Genomic DNA, 23,210 nt, shown 5'->3' with positions numbered 1-23,210 from the left:
TCAAGAGAGAACTTGTATTATGCCTTAAGGACTGGTATGAATTAGGCCTACTCCCCGATGAACATTGCCCCTTCCACCTTGTTGACTGGACGTGTTCACATTTATGCAGTACAAGGGCTCTTTTATTCTATTTAATATAAAAAAGTGTTAGTAAATTTAATTTTTTTTTCCAATAAATGACTGGCCAATTATTATTGATGTTAACACTCAGACATTTTAAGAGATTGTAATGTTACATTATTAGCCAATTGCATCAATGCCTTTTGATATTTTTCTGTGTATTTGTTTATTTCAATGCTTTCTCATATTTTCCCTTTCATCAATTATGATCATATTATTGTGTTGAAACTTGCCTTGCAGGGTGGTGGTATTTTAAGCCTATTCCTGCATTTTCTTGATTTGATTATTAAGTAATAATTCTGTAGTAGCAGTAGTACAAAATAATGATATAGAAAAGTGTCCTTCCATTAAGTTTGATGGATATTATTTTAGAGAAAAGTACAATAATTGGATGTGGCCAATCAGCCAGAATAGGAATTATTGACTACCTGGTTATTATTGAATATATAGAGAGTTAAAATTCACTTGCAGAAAAGTAAAAATGCAGAAGGGAAGCCTTCCATAATGTATGAAAATAGTTGGTTATGGTAGAGGAGAAAGAAATTTTAAGAGGTAAGGTTTTTGATTGATTATTAGAAGCCCCAAGATGGATGGAAAGTACAGTATTTAGTTATAGAGGCATGTGGGAGATTTTGCTGAGGAAAAGAAGTTTAATTGTAATCTCACACACGTTAAGAAATAGTCTGAACTTGAACCTCGTAATTTTCAATATTAAACTTACCCGATAATCATGTAGCTGTCAACTCTGTTGCCCGACAGAATTCTATGGAGGGATACGCCAGCTATCACAATACTAGAAGGGGGTGTTCTTACCAGCGCCACCTGTGGCCAGGTACTCAAGTACTTCTTGTTGACACCTCCTCAATTATTCCTCTGTCGTGCTTCTGACAAGACGTTCTGGGATACGCTTATGTTCTTGGAGTATTTTCACGACTTTGGTGAAGTATTTCTCTTTGATTTCGGCTGTCGCTTTACTGGAAACTTCTATTTTAGCTTAGTTAGCTTTTGGAATTAATTTGATTATTTTTGGTGACGAAGAGAGACTCTCGTTCACCTTTCAATGGCCGACCCTTCCCTTAGACGGAAGTGTTGGTGTCTAAGAGAGTATAGACTCTCTTTCTTAATTTTGCTTAACAAAAGTTATAGATTTATTTTATATCTCTCCGCCTCTTATAGGCCTCTTCGATTAACTTCCTTTTATTATAAACTTATTAAAATTAATTTTTATATTTGTTTATATTCGACCTTCCTAATAGTAGGCGGTCTTTTCTTGGTACCGAAGTTAATTATCGTGAGCCCGTCATTTCGGTTTTACCTGTTAACATATTATGCTATTTTAAGGTCTTTGAAAGAATTTCTTTGATAGTCTCGTACTTTTTCAAAGTTGAACTAACGTTTTGTTTGTCTCGGCAGTTGTTGACGTTCAGAACGTTTCAACTTGCACTCTATCGTTACGATAGAGAAAGAATGTTCACGGTTTCACATTGCAGTAAGAGTAACCGTGTCTAGCGTTTTGTTCATTCTTTCTTAACTTAATGGTTTTGATCCTAATAAGGAACTTTTCTTTTTGGGAAATATTTCAGTTTTTTCCTTTAACAATAATATGTTTTAACGATATATATGATTGGGCTCTTCTCTCAGGTTCTAAGTCAAGAGAGAGAGAGAGAGAGAGATAGAGACGGAGGGAGAAAGAGGATAAACGTTTCCCTCAAGCCTGCCAGGCGTACGAGTAACGTCGTTATCGTTTTGCTCTTATCCCTAGTCTCTTTAGGGGAAGAAACTAAACGTTTCTAGAGCGATCTAGTGTTTAGTCTCTTTCCAGCCACTGAATTTTTCTTTCATTAGATTTTTCTGTTACATTGTAATTCTGTTTTCGCAATTACTAACTTTTGAGAAGGATAGAATTGCGTGTTTCAGGTACAAACCACTTAAAGTTTCGAGTTCAGTGAAATAAGTGCAAACAGAAATCAAAGTGATAAGTGATTAGCGCAAAGTATGTCAGTGTTATGCGTGAGGGTACTTTTGTGCGCGCCAGTCGTCCTCCCAGTCCGGGACCTCTTGCAAGCTCCCAAGCCCAGGGGAGAAGCAATGTCGAAGGGCATAAGGGTTCGGCAGGCCTTGATCGGCGCACAGAAGTATCCTCGGTGGTTGTGGGCGTGTCTCTCCGAGACCGTCACTCCCACCCGCAGACGATTGAGCCCTTATTTTGCTCGTCTGCAGAAGAGATTTAGAGGAGAAAATAAAGGCAGAGTTACGCTGGTCTCAGGTCTCAAGACCTCTTAAACGTAAAGTCCAGACCTATGCCAGACGTACGAAGTAAAGTTCAACAACCCGGCTGCACCCGTTCAGCCTGTGCTGCACCCGCCTGCACTCGCTGCACCCAGTCGCAACACCATCTGCCAGGCGTACGATGTTGTGGACTCTACTACAGTCCATGCAAGCACAGCTTTCGGACTTGATGCGTGAGTGTCGTGCTGAGAGTGTTGCACCTCCTGCACCTGTGGTGCACCAACCTCCTGCACCCGTTCAGCCTGTGCTGCACCCGCCTGCACCGGTGGTGCACCAACCTCCTGCACCCGTTCAGCCTGTGCTGCACCCGCCTGCACCGGTGGTGCACCAACCTCCTGCACCCGTTCAGCCTTTGCTGCACCCGCCTGCACCGGTGGTGCACCAACCTCCTGCACCCGTTCAGCCTGTGCTGCACCCGCCTGCACTCGCTGCACCCAGTCGCAGCTCCATCTGCCAGGCGTACGATGTTGAACCACTTTCGGAGTTTGCTGTTCACAGTGTTGTTCAGCCTCAGCCTTCTTTAAGGCAACCCTTGCTTTGGGATCAGGAGAGTTACACTCTTCCTCCTCCTCCCCTTGCTGCTCCTCCAGTGGTGCAACTCTCGGTTGGGGTACAACAACCTCTCCCCTCCGTGAGTCTGTCTGCTCAACCAGCGCTGCACCGAGTTCAACCCTCATCTAGGCAAGCTCATCTACACCATGCACTTGCGCCTCAGGAGCCTCAGCTTGCTAGAACTTTACCTTGTTCTGCGCAGCCTCAACCTTCTCATGCTCCACTCATCTCTCAGGAACAGGAACGGACTACTCCGCCTCCGTCCTCCGCTTAGCTGGTACAATCCTTGGGTGCAACTCTTGCTAGGAGTCAACCTCCTTCACCCTTGCACCTGCCTTCTGCTCCGTCTGTTGTTCAGCCTATGCAGTCTGAACCTCAGGTTTTCCCTCAAGTTGAGGAAACCTCTGTTGTTGTTCCAGCTCGTTCTGACTCTGCTGTTCAGCATACCATGGTTCAACCCCATGCAAGCATGCATTAAGCACTCTAGCACTGGTCATGGAATTTCTGAGAAATGTTAAACGCCATGCACTCGCTCTGCTTTCCTTTCAGCAGGCTCTGCTTACAGCAGGCTCTACTTCCTACATGCTCAGCATTCAGCATGCTCTGCATTCAGCATGCTCTGCATACAACATGCTCTGCATACAGCATGCTCTGCATTCAGCATGCTCTGCATACAGCATACTCTGCATACATCATGCTCTGCATACCTTACCGCATGCTTCTCAACACATCTTGGGTTGTTGCCAACTCACTAGACTGTCAAGCAGTTTCATAACGTTGCCTTCTAGTCTGCTGCTTTGCACCAGTGAACCCTCACTCAGAGAACTTAGCTTTTCTAGGATAAGGTCCCTGTAGATGAGAAAGTTCTTTTCTCCCTCCTTCTGATATTCCCTTGAGGACTCTGTCATTTGGAGGGAGCCTTTAGCTGCATAACCTCTTATGGACTTTTATTTAAGCATAACATGCTTACAGGGAAGGTAATGGTTACACTTCAGCCGCTAATCCCGTCTGTTACCACACCTGCTCCCATAGACCTTGAGCTGTGTTGCATGACATGCAGTCCAAGCTTAGTCCTTGTTAGAGGATTTTTTGTTTACGGAGTCAATGTGTCACGGGGAAGACGTTCAACAACCAACAGAAGGGACTTGTTGTGACGCAGTGGGCAACCTCAGCAACCCGTTAAGGAGTTGTCTGTACGACCCAGACAGTCTAGACAGATTCGGGTTGTCACTGTACTTCCTCGCTTGCCCATGATTGACAGTTTACAGACTGTGCAGCAGTATCATGATCTTGTGTCCGGCTCCGTCAGACGACTGGCTTTTAAGAGCTCCCTCAAGTCGTCGCTGTCTGGAGATTTTCAAATGGACTATGGATCTGACCAAGGAACTGGGCCTCCTGGTCAATTTTGAGGAGTCTCAGCTCGTTCCATCCCAGACCATTGTCTCCTTGGGTATGGATCTTCAGAGTCGAGCTTTTCGGACTTGTCCGTCGGCCCCAAGGATCTTCCAAGCCCTAGAATGCATCCAGAGCATGCTGAGAAGGAACCGATGCTTAGTCAGGCAGTGGATGAGTCTAACAGGGACACTTTCATCGCTGGCCCTGTTCATCGAGTTAGGGAGACTCCACCTCCGCCCCCTTCAGTATCATCTAGCTGCTCACTGGATAAAGGACATGACGCTAGAGACGGGCTCAGTTCCTGTTTCCGAAGAGATGAGGTCTACTCTAACGTGGTGGAAGAACAGCATTCTTCTCAAGGAAGGTCTACCATTGGCTGTTCAGTCCTCCGACCACCGTCTCTTCTCGGACGCATCGGACACGGGCTGGGGTGCGACACTGGACGGACAGGAATGCTCGGGAACATGGAATCAGGAGCAAAGGACACTTCACATCTATTGCAAGGAGTTGTTGGCAGTTCATTTGGCCTTGATAAACTTCAAGTCCCTCCAGCTTAACAAGGTGGTGGAGGTGAACTCCGACTACACCACAGCCTTGGCTTACATCTCCAAGCAGGGAGGGACTCATTCGAGGAAGTTGTTCGAGATCGCAAGGGACCTCCTCATTTGGTCAAAAGATCGAAAGCTCACGCTGGTAACGAGGCTCATTCAGGGCGATATGAATGTCATGGCAGATCGCCTCAGCCGGAAGGGTCAGGTCTTCCCCACAGAGTGGACCCTTCACAAGAATGTTTGCAGCAGACTTTGGGCCCTGTGGGATCAGCCAACCATAGATCTATTCGCTACCTCGATGACCAAGAGGCTCCTCTTGTATTGTTCTCCGATTCCAGACCCAGCAGCAGTTCGCGTGGATGCCTTTCTGCTGGATTGGTCCCATCTCAACCTGTATGCATTCCCGCCGTTCAAGATTGTCAACAGGGTACTTCAGAAGTTCGCCTCTCACAAAGGGACACGGCTGACGTTAGTTGCTCCCCTCTGGCCCGCGAGAGAATGTTTCACTGAGGTACTGCAATGGCTGGTCGACGTTCCCAGGACTCTTCCTCCTAGAGTGGACCTTCTGCGTCAACCTCACGTAAAGAAGGTACTCCCAACCTCCACGCTCTTCGTCTGACTGCCTTCAGACTATCGAAAGACTCTCAAGAGCTAGAGGCTTTTCGAAGGAGGCAGCCAGAGCGATTGCCAGAGCAAGGACGACATCCACTCTCAGAGTCTATCAGTCTTTATGGGAAGTCTTCCGAAGCTGGTGCAAGGCCAATGCAGTTTTCCTCAACCAGTACCAATGTAACCCAGATTGCTGACTTCCTGTTACATCTAAGGAACGTAAGCTCCCTATCAGCTCCTACGATCAAGGGTTACAGAAGTTTGTTGGCAGCGGTTTTCCGCCACAGAGGCTTGGATCTTTCCTCCAACAAAGATCTACAGGACCTCTTAGGTCTTTTGAGACCTCAAAGGAACGTCGGTTGTCCACTCCAGGCTGGAATCTAGACGTGGTCCTAAGGTTCCTAATGTCATCAGGATTTGAACCGCTCCAATCAGCCTCTTTTAAGGACCTCACATTAAAAAACTCTTTTCCTCGTGTGCTTAGCAACAGGTAAAAGAGTAAGTGAGATCCACGCCTTCAGCAGGAACATAGGTTTCACATCTGAAACGGCTACATGTTCCTTGCGGCTCGGTTTTTTTGGCTAAAACGAGCTTCCTTCCCGTCCTTGCCCTAAGTCGTTCGAGATCCCAAGCCTGTCCAACATGGTGGGGAACGAACTAGAGAGAGTACTTTGCCCTGTTAGAGCTCTTAAGTACTATTTAAGAAGGTCAAAACCATTACGAGGACAATCAGAAGCCTTATGGTGTGCTATCAAGAAGCCTTCTCTACCAATGTCTAAGAACTCAGTTTCTTACTACATCAGGCTTCTGATTAGAGAAGCAAATTCTCATCTGAAGGAAGAAGACCTTGCTTTGCTGAAGGTAAGGACACATGAAGTGAGAGCTGTGGCTACTTCAGTGGCCTTCAAACAGAACCGTTCTCTGCAGAGTGTTATGGATGCAACCTATTGGAGAAGCAAGTCAGTGTTCGCATCATTCTATCTCAAAGATGTCCAGTCTCTTTACGAGTACTGCTACACCCTGGGTCCATTCGTAGCAACGAATGCAGTAGTAGGCGAGGGCTCAGCCACTACATTCCCATAATTCCATAACTTTTTAACCTTTCTCTTGAATACTTTTTATGGGTTGTTCGGTCGGCTAAGAAGCCTTCCACATCCTTGTTGATTTGGCGGGTGGTCAATTCTTTCTTGAGAAGCGCCGAGGTTAAAGGTTGTGATGAGGTCCTTTAGTATGGGTTGCAGCCCTGTATACTTTAGCACCTTTGGGTTGATTCAGCCTCCAAGAGGAACGCTGCGCTCAGTAAGGAAGACGAACTTAAAAAAGAGACAGAGTAACGGTTCAATTCGACTTCCTTACCAGGTACTTATTATTTCATTGTTATTTGAGATAACTGTTATATGAAATATGGGATACTTAGCTATCCTTTAATCTTGTACACTGGTTTTCACCCACCCCCCTGGGTGTGAATCAGCTACATGATTATCGGGTAAGTTTAATATTGAAAAATGTTATTTTCATTAGTAAAATAAATTTTTGAATATACTTACCCGATAATCATGATTTAATTGACCCTCCCTTCCTCCCCATAGAGAACCAGTGGGACCGAGGAATAATTGAGGAGGTGTCAACAAGAAGTACTTGAGTACCTGGCCACAGGTGGCGCTGGTAAGAACACCCCCTTCTAGTATTGTGATAGCTGGCGTATCCCTCCATAGAATTCTGTCGGGCAACAGAGTTGACAGCTACATGATTATCGGGTAAGTATATTCAAAAATTTATTTTACTAATGAAAATAACATATTCTGACTTAAGCTCTAATGAATTAGTCCTCTTGGAGCTTTCCAAGCTGCCACCATCATTATCAGCATGACTAACCAAGTAGAAACCTGTGTTGGGAAAAGCATAATGCTATAATCCCGTGGGTCCCAATATGTAAAGCTGTGCATTTCTGTAAGAAATTGGGGAGTAAAAAATAAATTATAATAAGAAAATAAGACTAACTTGCTGTTTAAAAATGAAGTCGTGTCGTTTCTGTCTGTGACTTCTGTGTAGAAATTACTAGATATTAAGATAAATCCCCCGAGGTAATTTGGACAGTCAGAAGTGGAATCTTCAGAATCCTGATTAAGAAGTTAAGGGAAAGGGTGAGATCTGATTATTTCTAATTTCCTTAGTGTTACATAGGGTAGTGTGATCCAAGCAGTTTATTTATAGATTAGCAAGATGGAATAGCCAGAAGCAATGATGGTTTTTTTCTAGTTAGTCTCGCAGAAAAAAACCTACCTAAGTGCCCTTTGGGAAAGATTAAAAAAAACAGAAAAAGAACCTTTTAAGGAATGATTGAAAAAGCAGATTAAGACCCCTATTAGGTTCTTGAAGTCCCTTCAGTTCCGAGGTACAGCATGTGGGGAAACTTGTACAGTTGCACTCTGTGGTCATGGCTAAGAGGTTGGACAGCAAGATTGAAGTAAGGATGTAGAAATAGAAGTTAAGTAGAAGTCTAAAAAGTTGGAGGAGAGCTAAGGGTCAAAGACATCCACAGTGCATTGTGGGTGGTTTTGACTTCCTAACTCATATAGGATGTGATGGTATTCTCAAAAGGAATTCTAATTCTGGTTTGTTAATTAGATCATTGTGTGTGAGGAAGAATTATCTTGAATAAAGGCTGTCAGTATGTTCTTTGTAGATCAGTTAAAAATTCTGTTTGTAAGGGAAGATAATTTTTTTTAATCGTTTCAAAATCTTGTGCACTTTGTTTTTTCAACTGGAGAATGAAAGACTTGGGAGCAGAGGAAACTTGTCTGTCTCAGACGGGAGATGAAATTACCTGTTAAAATTACATATAAAGTAGATGAATTTTTAAATAGAATATGTCCTCAATATTTTTACTTTTTATAATTCATAAATTGTTACATGCTTTTTGGGAAAATGCCTTGTAGAAAAAAGGTAGTATCTTACCATATATATACAGTACTTTATAGTTATTGTTATTAAAACCAATTTTTTACTCAACAGGAAGTATACACTGGAGAGGAGACTGTGTGCACCATCGATGGTCTTCACTTCAATTCCATTTATAGAGCAAGAGTTAAAGCCTTTAACAACAGTGGTAGCTCTGCATTTTGTGAGCCACTTTGTTTACAAACTGCAGAAGGTAATTGCCTTTCATCCATTTCAACAAATAAATGTGTTATAAAGTGTTTTAAGGTTTTACATGAGATTAATCCAAGTTTCATATTCTTGCACAGATTTATGTCTGCTGACAAATTAAAGTTCTCTAAAAGGCTTGAGCTATATACAGGATCTACTTTAATGTACAATAATTGGTAGAGTATTGATCATGAAATTTTTCCTTGTTCTAACAGTTGCATGGTTTATATTGGAAACAAATCATGCTGATCATACTTTGTCGGAGAATGGCTGCACAATAGGCTGTGACTCTTATGAACATCGTGTTTCCATGGGTAGTGTGGGCTTCTCTAGAGGAGTTCATTACTGGGAGTTCAGCATTGAACGATATGATGGCAATGCTGACATTGCATTTGGAGTTGGAAGAATAGACATTTGCAAAGAGATGATTTTAGGTAAGTTCTTGTAAATTGGTTATTTGTAAATGTCGGGTATGATTCTTTAATCTTTACCTTTCCTGTTTTAACACTTTCTGGAAGATTATGATTTTGAGGCTTGTAGGTACAACTGCAATCACTGAAAAGAAAAATAACAATAGTTAATTTGCTGTAAATGAAATTTATACACCTGTAATTCAATAGTAGAAACTTTATACATTACATTGTAGTTTTGAATGATTTTTGTTATTTAGTTTTTAATCAGTGTAAATCAGGAATGAATGGAAAAGTATAGTTTCTTAATGATTGCAAAATACTCAACTGTTTTATTATACAGTAAATTGGTATGTACAAAATTTTAATTACAGTAAATTTGTAAATAATTCAGTTTTTGAAGAATTATTCAGTGATTTCTTATTGATCAACAGGTAAATGTGGCGGTAGCTGGAGTATGTATATTGATGGGGAACGCTCGTGGTTTATGCACGGAGGAGAACATTTTGATAGAACAGCTGGAGGTGTAAGAGCTGGGGACACCGTAGGACTATTACTGAATTTACCAGAGAAGATCTTAACATTCTATGTTAATGGAGATATGCAGGTTGGTATATCATCTTTAGTTTGAATGTCGAAGTTTTCCCATTGGAACTTAGTGAGAAATTAAGGTCTCTATTGTCTACCTTCTGGTAAACTTTATGCTTAAATTCCCAGCTTTCTTTTTATCTAGATTTTCTTGGCATACTATTGGACTTTCACCTGATACTTCCAATGCATACTTTTATTGAACAACTCACCCTCTTCTTATTACACGTTTAAACAATCTTTCTATATTTTTCTGTATTCCAACTAGTGGATGCCACACCTTGAGGGTACTTAGTCCTTTAAATTGTCATCTCATTACTGTATATGCTCCAGTACTCTCGCATCCACAGAATCCTTCCATTTTATATTTAAGGAAGGTGCTTATTCAGGTATAATAAATTATTTATATAAAACTCCTTTGATGTTCATGTTGCTTCTCTCTTCAAATGGTTTAAATGCTGATGTCCTTCCTAAAATTAAAAGTTTCCTGTTTTCTTTCCTTGCAAGATGTCTCTCCTTCTAGTGAGTATGGAGTTAATCTGGAAGCTTATGGCAACTGCCTAGTTTTTCAGAGATTTTAGGTGTTATAATGTTTGGATGCGATGTCTTCTTGAATTAATATGAATGCCAATGGCAGTGATCTGGCATAGGATTGAGTTTCATTTTATTCTTTTGAGGAATATGATTTAAAAGCAGTTACTCTTCTTAAGAGTTATGTTTAGCTCACAACTTGGGTTAATTAGATTTTAAAGGTAAATGAATATTTAGTTATGGGGAAAATATAGCTTAGCTGTCTAAAGTTAGTTACATGATTGTTGTTATATTATTACTAGCTAAACTACAACCCTAGTTGGAAAAGCAGGATGATATAAGCCCAAGGGCTCCAACAGAAAAAAATAGATCAGTGAGGAAGGGAATAAACTATATGAGAAGTAATGAACAATTAAAATGAAATATTTCAAGAAAATATTTTAGGTGTGGAAATGACAGATGGTAGTGGATTTCATCCCATAGTAAGCTTGACCACTAGCTTGTTTTGTATGCTCCCTAATAGTGTACAGTAAATGTACAGGTTAAAGGTGTCTGATCTCGGTTGCAGTTTTATCAGAATTCATGCTCACCATAACGTCAGCTGGACAAGCCCAACCCACTGTGGTGCCCAGTCACAGCAGTGGCCTCTCCAGTAAACAGCCTAAACTCACGGTTTCGGGTTGTGACCGATCTTCCATCATGCGAATGCAAGGCAAACACATTACCACTGTACTAGCCGGGAGGCTAGGTACTAGTGTTTCTATTTCTGAAGAGTCCCCTTGTGTAGTTCAGCGCAAATGTCACCATTGAAAGTAACTTAAGGGGGAAAGCCCTGAAGTTGAATTTTGAAGTATTCACTAGGCTAACATCCCAGCCAAAAATGAGGTTAATACGGAAGAATAACTTATCTCAGATGAAACATACAATATATCCCTAGGAAACTTGCATTTGAAAGAAGTTACTTTCTGATAATGCATATTATTCTGTCATCAAAGGTTGCCACTCCTAAGAGTCATCAAAAGCTGCCACTTCTACTATGGCCTATTCTTTGTTTTACTTTGTCATGGGAAGTTAAATAAATGGTCTCAAAAGACAATCCCACAAAATATTCTTTTGAATTTTATAACGTATAGTGCCTAACCTTGTTAGTGCCTCAGATCACGGTATTTCTCTTAAAACCATTATTATGCTTTACAGAGGAGGTTTTGATTAAAGTTTTTTAATTGGTTGACTAAAGGAATTTTCACTTACTAAAGAAATTATTTGATTTAAAGTTTGGAGTATAATTCAAATTCTAATTTTGAAGAATCAATAGGGTTGTTTAGACTACTGTAGAAGAAAAATTTGCAGGTCACCAGGATTTTAACCTTGTTGTAATCTTTATTGTTTAGACTAAACTATTTCAATAGGTCTCAAAAAGTTGCTGCAGCCTTTTTTAAATAATGTGGTAAGTGTAGGGAATAAGTTGGATCCTTTATGGTTGAGTGAGTGTCGTTAACTGGTACACTTTTTGGTTACTCCTTATATATTTGGTTCCTTAGATCAAATAGGCTATTAAAGATGAATAGCCAATAGAATCTCGAATACAAAGTGATGCAGAGTGGTTTATTTCTTTTGAACCCTACTTTTCTTTTTCTTATTTGATAATTAATACTAAGCATATTTCTTCGCTATCTCCAAGGAAATCTTTGTTGTAATAGTGATACAACTTGGCATTTGCTATGACAGGAGCCTGGCTGTTGGTCTCAGTTTGAGTTCTCATGTATTCATCAGGATGATGGATCCCATCTCGAATGGATGGGATGTCTGGAGATCAGGATTCTGTTGTTTTTGGAAACTGGCTGTTTTTTAACATGTTTGGTAGGGATTTGGGTTTAACAAGTGTGGGTACTGTAATAAGGTTACTGAGAAAGTGTGAGGTTTAGAGTAAGGTCCTCAAGTACAACTCTAAGGATTCTTACTTGGTGATGAAATCCGTCTTGTAGGGAAAGAGGATTTAGTTATTATTTTGTTGAAGTTCAACCAATGAAATCTGTTGATTTGTATGTGGATGAGGCTACTATGGACTGTGGCTTCTTTAGAGAAGTTAGTTTCCTTGAGACACTTGAAGATGAGGGCTTTCAGTTTCACCTCAATTGGCATTGAAAAAAACCTTGTTATCCCAGTGTATTTAGTAATTATACATTTTATATATACAAAACCATCTTCAACAACCATCTTCAACAAGTGGAATGGAGGGACTATCCAAGTTGCTCAAGTCAGGGAGTGTCCTTGCATTTCTCTCTTCATGTATGCTTCTCAGGAAGGGTAGTGTGCATTTAGAGATTATATCCATTTGTCAAAGAATTGGGTGAAGAAGGCATCAACCCTTCACATCCATTGCCTTCTTAAAGGGTTTGGAGTCTCTGGTAGTGGTTAAGTGTTTGGTGGTATTCAAACTACACTGGTATATATTTGGAAATGGGGGAATCTGGTCAGAATCCCTGTTCTTGATAGTAGGAGTAATTTCATCTTGGATGTATATCTAGGGGAATAATCTTTTTACCTCACTTTCACCCAGGAAATAGATTTTTTTTTAGCTATGTCAGTTACGAGGAAATTAGATACGACCTATCAAATAATTTTTCATTATCTTGTTGGGAAATATAGAGTTGGTGGAGAAGGCCAAACGTGAACGTGCTTACGACATCACTCAAAAAGAAATGTTATGTTTTTCTCACCATATCCCGGATCCCTTAATATGGTTGGGGGAGTCGTTACAGGACTGGCCAAATCTGAATCTTCGTTTTTCCTGTTCTCCATTGGATCTGATAGGCAAGTTCAGGTTTTCTACAAACGGCAGTATGACTGGTAGGTTCGTTTTTGGCCGCAATGATGGTGGCTTACATTTCTGTGACCTTTGTAGTTAGGGGTGTACAAGGAGTTGGTTTAATAGATTCAGTCTCGTCAGACAACTGGTTTCAAAGTGAGATATTGGAATATTTTGATATGTGAAAATCAACTAGTGTTACAGTAACAAGAAATCAAGCTTGTTGCATATACAGATGATGCTATTCTTTGCCTCAATCCTATCTCATAAATGTAGATCTGGGTTTGCAGAAACCATTAATAGAGATCTATCTAAAATTGGTGCCTGGTGCAAATGATAGGGCATGAAGTTGAATCCTAACAAAACTCAGTGTTGTTGTATGTAGGTTGAATGCAGTGGTTTCTCATCCTCCAGAGTTCTGCATTGTTGTGATTCTTGATTGCAAATTTACTTTGAAAACCACATTTGATCTGTTTCTTCAATTGTAAAAAAAAATTGGTTTATTGAGAAAGTCTGAATATTTATTATGATAATCTATACTTAAAAAATGTTTTTGTTCTTTTATTCTGTCTTGGTTTGAGTATTTTCTCCTGTTTGGTCTTCAGCTGCTGCTGACCCTGTGTTAATTTGTTGGAATCCGACCATCCTTTGTATTCAGGTCTTCCCTGACTACCATCCTAGATTTAATACTAGATGTGCAGTTAATTCTAATATACATTCCTTCTCCATCATAAGGCTTAATACTACACAGTATTCTAGAAGTTTAATTTAAGCTGTGACCAGATTGTGGAATGATCTTCCAAATTGGGCAGTTGAATTGGTGTAACTTCAGGAGTTCATTCTTGCCGTGAATGTTTTGATGTTGAACAGGCTGATATAAGTCTCCCTTCATTGTTTTTGTATGACGAATCTTTTTTAACGTTATTGATCTTATAATATTCTATATTAATTACTCATTACCTCTCAAATAGTTTATTTATTTCCTTATTTATCACTTACATTTCAAGAATATTTCAAAACCAATTATTGAAACCCTCTACCAATAATCCTCAGCAAAGACAGTGGAATGTTTGATTGGTGCAAAGCTAAGAGTTTGTCGATCAAGGTCTAGCTTGGAATTAGTTAAACTTTTATTTTTTTACAAAAGGAATACAGTATCAATTTCAGTCATAAAGGGATTTAGTAGATCCATGCTTGAATCTGTGCCCAAGCATCAGAGATTAAATGTGTCCCATTGAGAACTGTATTACAGCTATTGTATATGTTGAGTAATTTAAGGTCTCCAGTAATAAGGTCAATTTTCTGGAATTTGTATGTGGTTTTACAATAATTATTATTATTATTATTTTTTTTTTTAAAGATCTCATGGCTAAAATCCTTTTCTGAGTTTTGCATTAGCTTCAGCTAAACATAAGTGAGCTACAACTCTTATATCAATTAACCTTGGGAACACATGACTAAGCTCATGACTAACGTAATCAAATTTGGTTGGACGTAACAATCTCAAGAAGTTAGCCTAGTTTTCCCAGGCTTCTGCGGATTACCTTGAATTGAATGCAAACAGGTTAAGGTGTTACTAAACTTAAACTTCAACTTTAGATTGATAATCAAAACAGTCAACCAAGAGGTGTCATAACTTCAAAGAAGAGAAATGTGAGTGAATAACCTTCCTCCACACTACACAAAGCTAAGCAAAATTATAATTGTATTGCCATGTATTACATCAAAGATCTGTCTTAATATTAGTACTGTTCTTAAAATCTTTTTTTAATTTTTTATTACACATATACAGTAGTTATTTCCTTATATCCTTTCCTCACTGGGCCATTTTTCCTTGTTGGAGCCCTTGAGCTTATAGCATCCTGCTTTTCCAACTAGGGTTGTGGCTTAGCTAGTAATAATAATAATAATTAAAAGAAACAACCGAAATTAAATTTGTATCGGGGGCCAAAATAAGTTTCTCATTAGACGCCAGTGACAAGATGAGCTGGATAGCAAGTGGTAAATGATATATCATCTAGTTGGTCATCATGAACTACCAGATGGCATGGGGGTCCCAGATTGTGAGGCTTTTTGCCGGGGGAGAGGATGGGAAAAGTTTTATTTGGGGTAGACATAAACTTAGCTTGAAGTTGAAACAATATGAACATCAGGGAAGTTTCATAAAAAATAAAATATATATATATTATTTTGTTGAGCTCATCACTGATTTTCCAGAAGGTTTAGAAAATCTTTTACTGTTTGTGATAGATTTCGAGGTGTTTTTACTTTTTATTTTCCTAATTGTACAATACTTTCAGAACCTCTTCAGAAGTATTTCTGGGAGTATTTGACGACTTGATTTTCCGTTTTTAAGTTCTAATCTCTTATTTTTAAATAATTTGCCATTTTGTCATCAAGAGATTTCTAGGCTGGAAATTTTGCTTTATACATCGGATATGAAATTTTTATTCCGTTCCTTCCATATCTTTTCCCTTGGCAATCGATCATGAGCAAACTTTCTATATAGTATTTTCTTTTGCATACCTCTATCATTTTCCCAGCTTTTTCCTCAATCGGTGTGAAGGCTCTTCAATCATCTTTCTGCAACTTGATTCAACCAGTATATCTCATGATATATTTTCAACGTCTTTTTCCTTCCACCGCATCTCTCTACTTTTTGCCGGAAGCATTGTTAAGTATGTTATTGCCCTATGTAATTAATTTTCTTTGTATCAGGTTTACATTTATTCTACTGTAATGAAATCTGCCTGTTTCAGCATATACAGTATATATTTAGCATAGTATGGTTGCTTAAACAAACCATGGCTTTCTGCATTGCATCTAGTTTTGTTACTCAATCCAAATGCATTGCATCTACGGTTTTGTTACTCAATTCAAAGGTGTATATTTTTCGATCAACTTTAAAATAATTATTTTCATTTCCTATTGCCCACTTATAAGGTTAAGTTTTTTCCGTGACGGAGCCACTTCTGTTACTGCCTTTGATAACCTTCCCCAAAATTTTTCCTTCCTCTGGTCTCCTGGGTGGTGTTGTGCATTCATAGTGGAATCACAGACTATTTCTTTTATATTGCTCTTGCCTCGTGTACAAATTTTATGATAATGCAGCACCACATATGAATGTTAATTTTTTTTTGTTTTATAGAGGAAATATTGGTTATGTTGAAATATAAAAAATGCAATATATATAGGGTTAGAAGAATTGTTTGTGTGACTGATATATTTATAGAAAAATTGTTTTAAACTTGAAAGACAGGTTATTTTTTCATTGCATTTTAATATATTTTATCATGAAGGTGAGGTATAAACTTAGAGTCAGTGTTAAAATAAAATTTATATAGATCATATTTAAAAGCAATATTGAACACCTATTAAAGTTTCTTAAACCTGTGTGGTAAACAAATCCACAGTCATGAAGGAGCACGGAAGAAATATTGTCAGCCACTAAACTGTTGACAAAGATTTACCCTGGCTAAAAATAAAAAACCTTGTAGCCAAGGATATAGCCAAGCAGGAAAAACCCCAATTAAGGGCTCTAACATAGAGTAGCAGCACAGAAGAAAAAAAAGTCCATTGAAATATGTAAAGTATTATAGCCAAAAATCTAGCCAGATAAGCACTGAAAAAAGATCCAGTCTTGGAGGAGCAGCAGGCAAGATGATCACTGAAAAAAAAAGATTCTGTTAAGCAGGAAAAGAACCATAGCCAAAAATCTAGTCAAGCAGGATGATCTCTGAAGTAAGAGCTCCAGCTAGGCTGGAAAAACACTGAAGCCAAAACTCTAACCACACAGGAGCACTGAAGAAAGCTATCCAGTTAGGAAGGAGCATTGAATAGAGAGATTTGGGCAAGCAAGAAAATCATTGTAGTCAAAGATCTAGCCTGATAGGAGAAAAGTTATGTAGCACAAATGTTATGCCAGAGAAGAAAAGCACTAGAAGTAAAGCTCTAGAAAGGTAGGAGAAGCATATAAGAGAGAGAGATCCAGCTGAACAGGAAAAGATGTAGCTCATGATTTAGAAATGGTGAAAATGCACTGTAGCCAAAGGTCTAGCCAGGCATGTAAAACACTTACCGAAGATCTCAGGTTAGGCCTTCTGGCCAAAGAAGAGGATTACCGAATGAAGAAATAACAGCAGGACTGTAAAAGCCTAGTAAGAAGAAAAAGTTAGCTAGCATGGAAAGCAGATTCTCGAAGCCACAATTCAAGTCAGGCATTGAGAAGCCCAGTAGATAAAAGAATCGGCCTGGAATCTAGCCAAGCAGCAAAACTACTGAAGTAGAGAACTAGCTAGCACAGGAGGAGCCCTAAAGAATTAGCCGGGTAGTAAACCCACTATCAATAATGATTCAGCCAGAAAGAAAAACACTGTAGCTCAAGATGTGACCACGCAGGAATAGTATTGAAGCCAAAATTCTAGCCGGAAAGTATCGTTCAAGAAAGTAATTTAGTCAGGAAGGAGAGGCATCGAAGAAAAAGATGAAACCAAGCAATAAAACAAAGTTCTGTCGCTAAATATCCAGAAAAACAGGAACAGCAGTGAAGCTAAATCTCTCGCCAGGCAGGAAAACCACTGTAGCCAAAGATCCAGCCAGGCAGGAGTATCATGGAAGACTTTTATTCCAGCAGAAAAAGCACTGTCGGCTTTATAAGATTCAGCCTAACAGATGGAAAACACATAAGCCATAAGCTCAAGCCTGTCAAACACTTACACCAAAAGCACGGAACTGTTTAGAAGAAAATTCAGCTGACTATAAATACTCTGTACACAAAGATCTAGCCATGCGGGATAAGAATAGAACTAAAGATTTTCCAGGCAGGATGAGCACTTTAGAAAACTATGATACCGGTTAAGTACTGTAACTAAAATTCAGCCAGCATGAAAAGCACTGAAGCTAAAGTTCTAGTCAAGGAGCAGCAGCTCTGGAGAAATAAATTCAGCCAGAGTACTGACTGGCTAAATTCTTGTCTAGATAGCTTTTACAAAGATTAGCGATGCATAAAAAGAATACAAGCAAAGAATTAGCCAGGCAAGATGATCACTGAAAAAAAAAAAAAAATTTGGTAATGCAGGAAAAGCATTGAAACCACAGCTCTAGTCAGGCCTGAGGAGTGTTACAGCCAAATATTTGGCCAGCAAGAAAAGCAATGTAGTCAGTGTGATCTAGCCATATATTAAAAGCACCGTTAGTCGATCTAGCTAAGGAGGATGATTACTGAAGAATCAAGCCCATCCTCGGAGGTTGATTACTGAGGGAACCGTGTCAGGCCAGCAGGAAGGTTGGGCACAAAAGGAACAGACCCAGCCCAGTAAGAAGGTTGAGAACTTGAGGAGCCAGCCCAGGACGTTGTGTTCTGGAGTAACTGTGCCAGCATGGGTGTGGTTGATCACTGAAGGAACAGACCTATCCCAGGAAGAAGGTTGAGAATATAAGGAACATAGCCACCCCAGAAGGTTGGGCACAAAAAAGAATAAGAGTCCAACAGGTTTAAGCATAGAAGGAAAGAGCCAGCTTAGAAGCTTGAACATGGAATGAACAGAACCACCCTGGAAGATTGTGCACTGAAGGAATAAGGGACAGGATGGAGGTTGAGCATGTAAATATAACCATATCAGTTTGGGTAATTGAGCAGTGAAGGAACTAATTCAACCCAGGAAGAAGGTTGAGCACAAAAGGAACATAGCCAGACCAGGAGGTTGAACATAAAAGGAACTGAGCAAGTCCAGGAAGAAGGTTGAGCATAGAATGAAGATACATCCTAGGAGGTAGAGCGCTGAAGGAATAGACATACTGGGAAGTTGATTGCTGATGGAGCACCTGTCCTGGGAAGCTGAGCAGTTTAGAAACAGCAATCTTGAACACTGAAGTAACACCGAGTCTGGTAGTTGGAGTATTGAAGGAACACAGCAAGAGTGGGAGGTGGAGCAGAGAAGGAATTGAGTCAGCATGGGAGAGCAAGCAAGCTCGGGAGGTTGTGCATTGAGGGAACACAGCTATCTTGAGCAATGAAGTAGTAACAGTCTGATAATGGAGCACGAAATTAACATGGCACATTGGAGTAGATTGGCCTCGCCTTGCAAAAAGCAGCAGCAGCCCGTGAGAATATAGCTATTCGGGGAGTTTGAGCACTGAAGGAAGAGATTCTCAAAGGGTGAGCAGCAAGTCTGAAGCTAAAGGTTCAGCCAACCCATAGGAGTACAGTATGGAAGAAATAGATCTGCTTTGAAGGAAAACTAGCAAGGCTAAATAAAAATCCAACCAACAAGAAATAAGCAAAAATCTAGCCAACAGGAAATGATAAGCAGTAAAAAATGTTTTTGGCAGGGAATGATCATTTAAAGAGAATTCTAAAGATACTCATTCAGCTTGAGAAGAGCAGAAATGCAAGTTATAAACACATTTAAACAGTGAAGCAAGCTTTATAATCAGAAGCACAAGACTAGTTTTAACAATCAACAAAACTGAAGCAAGACAGCTTTCCATATGGGAAAAATACTTACGGAAAAATGCTAGGCAGTTGGAAGGATTATTAAAGTAAGAAATGTAGACAAGCAGGTGAGGGTAACTCTAGTCAGGGGTAGTGCAAAAGAGATTTTCATCAATGGCAGAGGAGGAGCACTTGTGTGGCAGAAACATTGTAGCAAATAATCTCGTGAAGTAAGACACAAACAACCAAGGACTGGGAGAGTAAGACAAATAACACTGCAGTACAACAAGCTATTGATGGAAGAAAGTGCGAGTTTATATTTGCGGCAAATCCACTTTTTCATCATCGTATAAACATTGCACATTAAATGTTATGATGCAAAGAAGCCCTAATGACAACTCAAAAATACCAGCAACCATTGTTCTCCTCTTATTTAAATCACACTATTGTCCACTATGCTCTAAAGAATTTTTCTACACCTATCTATGGAAAAGTTGCTCAAATTTATTTTTTCATTACATGCTTATGCCTAGTCAAAAAACTTAATCCCTCACATTCTATTGTTTCAGGGTCGTGTCTCTCTGGTTGGTGTCGTTGGTGTCATATACCCAGCTGTAAGTTTAAACCGTAGCGTAGTATTAACAGTGCAGACTGGCCTCCATCCTCCCAAAAAATATTTGAATCCATCATCTGAAGCAAATATGTAAAATTAAATTTTTTGTGGATAATGGTTTTTTTTATATTTCAGTTACTCTGCTTTTCCATCCTATATTTTTTCTACACTACATTATATATATATATATATATTGATTTCTGCTGAATAATACTGTAATAATCTTGGTTTTCTGTATATTCCAACACTTATTTTAAATTCTATAAACTGTCAGGAATTATGTGCCTCCATGTTGCACATCAAATATTTTTGGTATGAAGAGTTATTCTATGAAAATATATAACTTCTTTGTGATATATGGAACAGAAGACAATTGGATCTCATATTATATAACTATAATTAATACCTTGTGATGGTATCCTACTATATATATTCACTGCCAGGGTATGTGGACATATCGCTGTATATCTTGTATATAAAAATATTGGCTTTTATATTAATAGATAAATTTGTACATTACTTTGTCTAGTCCTAAAATATTTGAATAGGGTTATATTTAGTTAAACAGTGAACATCAATAATTTAGATTGGGAAGTTAACATTGTCGTGATGTTTTCTTGTAACCCTTTGCATTTGATTAGCATATTGTTTAAGAAATGCCAGAAGCCTTAAAGTGAAACCCAACACAAAATACAGAAACTATCCCTCCAACTTTGTCCTACGGTTATGTGCCCGTAGCTTGCTAAGGTAAAGGGGAAGGAGGTTGAAGGCCAATATTCACTGTCCAAAATATTTTTTACATTATTTGCTGTACACTATAAAAGGTTTTACGTTTAGACATTGTTAACCTTTTCATTCGTAGTTTTTCTGCTTTAATACACAAGACTAATAGACATTTCAACACTGATTCTTATAAATGCAAATAAACTATAATTAAACAAGCTTGTTAAAGACATCGCAAAATGTTCAAATGGTGAGTTTCTAAGATACTGTAATATTAATTGCTGAGTTATATAGAATGTTAAATAAATTATTGCCCATAAACTGCAATGTCACAATCAAAATCCAAGCTGTTTACTGTTTGCAACCATTCCTGTTGATGCATTTAATAAACTGTAATTCCTATAACAGCATTTTGTAAGATTTCATATAAATTGTAAATAAATTGGGTAAAAGTATAAATGTTAAACTTTTTTACTTTCCACATAATTATAAGTACATAATCTATCATATTTACCTGCAACTTAAACCAAGTTTTAACATTTGTAGTTGGACCTTGAATCAGGTATGATGACTGGTATCTAGATAATCCATTGCCTGCCAAATAAAAAAAAAATCCCATTTACTGCTGACTAAAATATACATATTTTTTTTTTCCAACTACAGTATTCTTTGTATAATGGTGAATTTACCTGAATTTTGTGTTTTAATTCAAAATCTGTTAAAATTGCAGAATTAGTGCCAAAAAAAAATAGTCAACTCATAAACCAATAGGGTAAGACAAGTTGTCAACCATTAAAATTCCTTTGTAATATTGTTATGCATAACTACAAAAATTCATTTATACCTACACTGATACAAACTTCCTAGTCATATTTATATGGGTTAATGCTAGTCATGTTTTCTATGACCGGCCAATCGAAGAAAATTGGTTTTAATGCACCATGGTTCTTTGCTAGGCAAGCATAGCACGCAAGTATGCGGCAAGAGAACGTTTCCCCGATTCGCCGCCGCAATACGGCTGATAGTGAAGTGAAGAGGGGGTGCTCTCGCTTCCTAAGCCACTTGCATTCGACTTGCTTACCCTTTAGGGTTTAGTGTCTGTGACTTTTTTTCTTTATTCACGGTTACTTGCATTGCTATTCATTATGTTGGAGTGCTTTATGTCTACTAAATCATGGAATTTACATTATTGCCCAGGATGGATAGTGACCATTGTGGCATTCTGATGAGATGGACAGATGTAGATCCACATCAATGGAATCACCACATAACTACTGTAGGGAATGGACATTCTCCCAATGCGAGAGATATTCTCATTCCAGAAACCTAACTAGATTTTTTTCATCTCCAACCAACAAGATTTGAGAGACAAATTTCCTTCTCTGCGACGAAAGCCTCCCTTTAGTATTTCGTGTTGTGAATTCTCTGAAACTTTAATTACAATAGGCGACACCCATAGTAATCGGAATAGTGTCTACTACACACAAGCAGGATCTTGAGCTGGCAATTGTAAAAGATTCTTGCCTTTACCCAGGTTTCAGTAAATAACCATTTTTATGAACAGAAAACGTATTTATTCAGAGTAAACTTTTCTACTCTTGGAATATTCAAGCGAGGAAAGTACACTCTCCTTCCCATAGGGGAACTACAGATTTGGACAGCTTTTCCCCTTAGGCATGAAGCAACCCTTGTTGGAAGATGAATTTTTGCAATCTCCAACACGTTTTCATGAACTAGGTTTGCGTCGTATTTATAGGGGTCCTAAGCTTAGGTCTCCTTTACCAAATCTTAAGAACTCTTTAGCGGCTTATGATAAGGGTGGCCGGACCGCTTCAGCTGCGTCCACACCCCAAAGCTTACCACATCCACAAGTTTCTTTTAATTTGTCCTCTCCTTCCAAGCCTATTAGAGTTCGGAAATTAAGTAGGACAAAAGCAGACACTATCGCTTTTCATAATTCTACCAGATGAAGTCGTATGGGCGGCTTTACTGTGCATGATGAGGTCACCACACAAATCCCCCATCTCGGTGTGTGATTAAATTTCTTCATGCATAGGATAATGTGAGCTTGAAATCTGCTCCTGATTATCCTGTTTTGCCTAGATCTCCCCACTCTCCTACAAGTGTGTTGAGTGGAGATCCATATATTGTATGTCATATACAGATAAGATCTTTCTGCCCTAGGAAGATATGACATACTGTATAAGATCTTTCTGCCCTTGGAGGTACCTCTAATTGGAGCTGTGAGAGCATCTCCGCATTCCCGTCAGAACCTACGAGTAGAGCCTGCCATTAGTCCCCGTACTGAAGCAGCCTTTATGAGAGACCCTTATTACCAGTCTCCAGGTTGAAGTAAGGAAGATGGATTAGATGAGCCTCCTCGTGCACAAACTGGTAGTAGACTTTGCTAATGACTATCATCCCAGTCTCAAAGCCT

At 39.1% G+C, this 23,210-nt stretch overlaps 1 protein-coding gene across 2 annotated transcripts in view; it reads left to right on the top strand.

The window, feature by feature from the left end:
* Nucleotides 1–21,232, top strand: part of Trim9 (E3 ubiquitin-protein ligase Trim9) — a 397,099-nt gene extending 375,867 nt beyond the window's left edge. For both annotated transcript variants that reach the window (XM_068363563.1, XM_068363564.1), the window contains exons 7-10: nucleotides 8,532–8,670; nucleotides 8,882–9,100; nucleotides 9,511–9,683; nucleotides 20,007–21,232. In XM_068363563.1, coding sequence (XP_068219664.1) covers nucleotides 8,532–8,670; nucleotides 8,882–9,100; nucleotides 9,511–9,683; nucleotides 20,007–20,144 — 669 coding nt within the window. In that variant the 3' untranslated portion in view covers nucleotides 20,145–21,232. The remainder of the gene's footprint in view (nucleotides 1–8,531; nucleotides 8,671–8,881; nucleotides 9,101–9,510; nucleotides 9,684–20,006) is intronic.
* Nucleotides 21,233–23,210: the final 1,978 nt, after the last annotated feature.

This window comes from Palaemon carinicauda, chromosome 40 (genome assembly GCF_036898095.1).
Source record: "Palaemon carinicauda isolate YSFRI2023 chromosome 40, ASM3689809v2, whole genome shotgun sequence".
NCBI classification, from domain to species: Eukaryota; Metazoa; Arthropoda; class Malacostraca; order Decapoda; family Palaemonidae; genus Palaemon; species Palaemon carinicauda.
The sequence above is the reverse complement of the archived record's forward strand: the minus strand, read 5'-3'. Positions and strand labels throughout refer to the sequence as shown.